This window comes from Penaeus vannamei, chromosome 26 (assembly GCF_042767895.1).
Source record: "Penaeus vannamei isolate JL-2024 chromosome 26, ASM4276789v1, whole genome shotgun sequence".
NCBI lineage: Eukaryota > Metazoa > Arthropoda > Malacostraca > Decapoda > Penaeidae > Penaeus > Penaeus vannamei.
In genome coordinates, this window is record NC_091574.1 from 8,862,266 (window position 1) to 8,866,423 (window position 4,158).

The 4,158-nt window shown below is 49.5% G+C and overlaps 1 protein-coding gene across 1 annotated transcript in view; it reads right to left on the bottom strand.

Annotated features, from left to right (window-relative positions):
• The window catches only part of LOC113811743 (serine protease 42), a gene marked incomplete at its 5' end in the record, with an annotated part of 30,170 nt that extends 27,328 nt beyond the window's left edge, over window positions 1-2,842 (bottom strand). Inside the window, 3 exon segments of the mRNA XM_070140033.1 lie at window positions 1,020-1,370; window positions 2,091-2,273; window positions 2,631-2,842. Coding sequence (XP_069996134.1) covers window positions 1,020-1,370; window positions 2,091-2,273; window positions 2,631-2,842 — 746 coding nt within the window.
• Window positions 2,843-4,158: the final 1,316 nt, after the last annotated feature.

The window sequence follows — 4,158 nt, forward strand, 5'->3', positions numbered from 1 at the left end:
TAGAGGGAAAGATAACATCATATATTATGATGTTTAATAAAGATGAGATAAAGGAAATGACAGGGGGTATCATAGAACGATCGAGAGAACAGGCAAAGTCTATAGGCCTACAAAACACAGTTTAAATGCATCTGTTTTCTTTCAGTTTTTTTCCTGTATTCGTTTCCAATCTTCGCAAGAGTGAGAGTTTGATGTCACTTTAGTAGCGTTATACAGTTCATCCTGTTTCCGGTGATGCTAGATTGGTCTTGGCTCTGCGATGGTTGCCAGTTACGCGAATATGAGGCACACACAGACACACACACACACACACACACACACACACAGACACACTTACACACACACACACACACACACACGTTCACACACGCACGTACACATCCACACACGCACACACTTATTCATTCATTGAGACAAATCATATCCACACACACACACGTAAACGCACTTCACTGTCGCTTGCGGGGTAAAACGCCTTCGTCCACAGGTGCCACACGGCGGCGGCGCGGTCACTGCCACATTGTTGCCGGGCCGTTTGCTTATCTTTCCCGAGATCTCTTCACTTTCTATGTGGATTTCTCCGTCTCTCTGATAAGGGCTTTGCCTTGACACGGTTTCATGCACGACTCACTACTTTGAATAATGGTTCTCAGGAGTATCATTTCCCTCTCTCGAATGAATCGATTTCTTCATAGACCACATGACACTTCACGACTTATTCCTAATTATCAATGATTTCCAATTTATATAAAAATTCACTTTTTTATAGGCCTGCGCCACTCACAATCACATGCGTAAAGAAACGCCATTCGGCGAGGACCTTAGAGCACTCAAGGGCATCAACGGGCTTATCACGACCTTTTCCACACCATAAGAGCAGCACTTCGCACAGGACACTACACATCCTTCTAGTGACGGCTGGGTGCCTGACAGGGCCCGTGACGGGCGTTTAAGGGCAGCACACAAGAAGCGTTTAGAGAGCGCAGGCGCCAAAGGACTTGCCAGACAGCAGTTCGTACCCCTCTGGTCAACGAAGGCGCCCTCGGGACCCGTGGAAACGAAGGGCGGCGGCGGCCGGCCGGGCCCAGGCCGCTCGAAAGGTCGGGTGTCAAAGGCGTTCGGGTGGTGAGGGCGGGACGTGAACGAGTTGTGGGGGCGCTTGAAGTCGAAGTCGTGCTCGTGGGGGGGCGGTCGGGTGGGGGGGAACGGTCTCGGTCTATGCGGTCTGAGAATCGAGGGGGGTCTAGTGTTGGGGAATAATCTATCGTCATCGTTATCGAAATTACTCGGTCTGTGGTTGTCAAAGGGTCTGTGTGGGTTCGGACGAAAGATGCTGGGTCGGCTGCCACCGGAGAACTGGTTGTGGTGACCTGATAGGGGTGAATAGCCAGTCAGATCCAAGGCAGCGAGAGAAACTAATAAACTATCCTGTTATTGAAAAAATACTACGTGTAATTGGCTTCCTAAGTGAACTTACCTGCAAGACTCCGTTAATGCAAGTTTGGGTCTTATTAAAACTAAGTGGAAATGCATAGACGGTAGTATGGATCAATTAAAAAAGGATAAGAAAGCGAACAGGAAATATGATCACAATCTGACTGATTTACTTTATATTACTAGAAGTCGAAAGCAATAAAAGAGGAAAGTGTATGGCCTAACACAATGTAAAAAGGAGCCAAATGCAGTTAAGTTGAAAGCAACAGCAGGTGTACAGAGGCGCCACACCTCTCATTGTTAGTACCGCGTCAGGAAATTCTTCAGATGAAGATACAGGAGAGCCCGTGTGACAATCGTGTGGTGACGAAAGTGAAAGCTATTTAGCATTGATGAGAATTCGAAACGAAATCCATCGGGATCTTTTTATTTATCTAATTATTTATTTATTTTTATTATCATTTTTTACTAAAGATATAACTCTACAGATGAAAATACAAAAAGTGTTCAATGGAAAAGAAATCTTGACAAATGGTGATACATGTAATAACACCTCCCTTTGCCTCCCTTACACGAAAGATAATAAACAGAGCAACAAAAAAGAAGAAAAAATGTCAAAACAACAAAAAGACCAAAATTCCGGGCGGTGCACTTACCAGCGTCATTGCCAATCGCGCCAAGGTTCTGGTCGACGTGATCGACCTTGTCCCGGGGCACGCAGCAGGACCAGATCATGCCCCCGGAACATAGGTCGACGGGCTTCGCTCCCTGGAACACGCAGGACACGGACAGGCCGCAGTCGTACTGGTTACTCTTGTACCAGCACTTCTGCGGGATCGCTGCGGGAGAGAGAAAGTCGGATTAGTGAGGAAAATGCCGGACGTCGGATGTGTGTATATACTGTGTGATAATGTAAGACAATAAATGGACTTTTTGTTGACATAATAAATGACCGAAGTGAGTATGCTGCTCACAAGACCCAAAATAGATGGACAGAGGAGAAAGCCCTGTTCCTCGCAGCCCATGGAAGGAAACGGTTGTTCTGGGAGCAGAAATAGTATCCCCAACCGGTATGCGCCGATCCCCAGCCCTGATAACACAGCATAACGCCGAGAGTCACTTTCTTTCGCCGAGGCCTTTTGGCAAGACGCTCGCATTGAGGAACCTCCCCCCCCCCCCTTCCCGCCTGCGCCCACCTCTGTCGCCGTTGGCGTGCTGCTTCGGGCCCGACGGACTCGAGTCGTTCATCATGACGTCATAGAGGAGCCTGAAGTCCAGCCCGCTGCCGTGCAGGGACTCGTCGTGGGGCGGGAAGTCCGAGTCGTCGTGGAAGTCGGAGGGCGAGGTGTGGGGTGGGTCGAGGCCAAACTCGAGGGCGACGTTGGCGGCAAACGGGTTGATGGAGGGCGGGCGGCTCGGCGGGCGCGACGAAGGCGACGCCGATCCGAAATCACTGTAGAAATCCTCGGGAAACTTCTGCTGCGGCTCGCACGAGCCTCGCTGGAGAGTCACTGCGAGGAGAGTCGTGAGGGCGACGAGGGAACGAGTCACCGCTGCCGAAGGGTGAGTCATCTTGAGTACGTGTGTAGCTACTGGGCTTGCACTTCCTTGGCGAGAGTCTGGCCAGCTGGATGTGGCATCTTCGTCGCCGCTGACTAACACATCGAGGCCTTTCTCAAGTGCCAACGGATGGCAGTCATTGTGGTGGAGCTTTTTTCCAAATGCCAGAAACTGATTTATGGACGATGTAAATAAATTATCTGAGTCTTATATTCCTTCCCGGAAAGATCTTCCAAAATATCCGATGAATTGAACTCATGGAACAGGGTTTGCGATCCTTGTTCAGTGACGCTGAGTGTGGAGAGACGGTGCCAAACCTTGCTCGTCTGGCGCTGGTCGAACGGCTTCTGAGCGGCGTCGCGGCGGGGCACTCGAACCCTGGCCGCTGCAGCCTCCGCTCCGCAAGAGGGGTTGCCACGTCGTCCAAATCCACACGCTGTCATTACGTCACGGCGTCAATTTCTCTCAAGGTCTTATTCTCTCTCTTTTTGTGGAAGGAAAATCGATCGACGGTTTAACATCGGATTCTGTGCGGTATTATCGGATCATGATATCCAATGGCGGGAGTTCAATAAAACAATTAAAATAATACTTGTAAACTTGCGGTGTAAGTTGACTTTCACTTGCGACACTTTCCGTGCGTCGTTGAGCGTGTTTACGTCACGGCCCCAGCTGATCACTTTAGTTGTCGTGTGTGTAGTTTAATATGCACATACGGGGAAAGAGAACTGATTTAAAGAGATATAAACTGAAAGAGAGAAGGGGGGGGGGTGAGTGAGTGAGGGAGCGAAGGAGGGAGAGAGGAAGGAAAGGAAGGAAGGAGGGAGGGAGGGAGGGAGGGAGGGAGGGAGAGAGAGAGAGAGGGAGGGAGAGAATGAAAGAGAGAGAGAGAGAGAGAAAGAAAGAAAGAAAGAAAGAAAGAAAGAAAGAAAGAAAGAAAGAAAGAGAGAGAGCTACATAAATAGAACCGGACGAATAGAAATAGAAAGGCACAGAAGGAGAGTAAAACAAACAAACAAAAAAGAGGCGCGAAGAAGCGACAAACAATGCGATACCAAACGCCCCATTCAAAGAGACGTCCCTTGCACAACCCCGACCTCCGCCACCCCCCTCCCCCCTCCCCCCTCACACAAGGTCCCGAAAAGGGCCTAAAAATTGTGATCC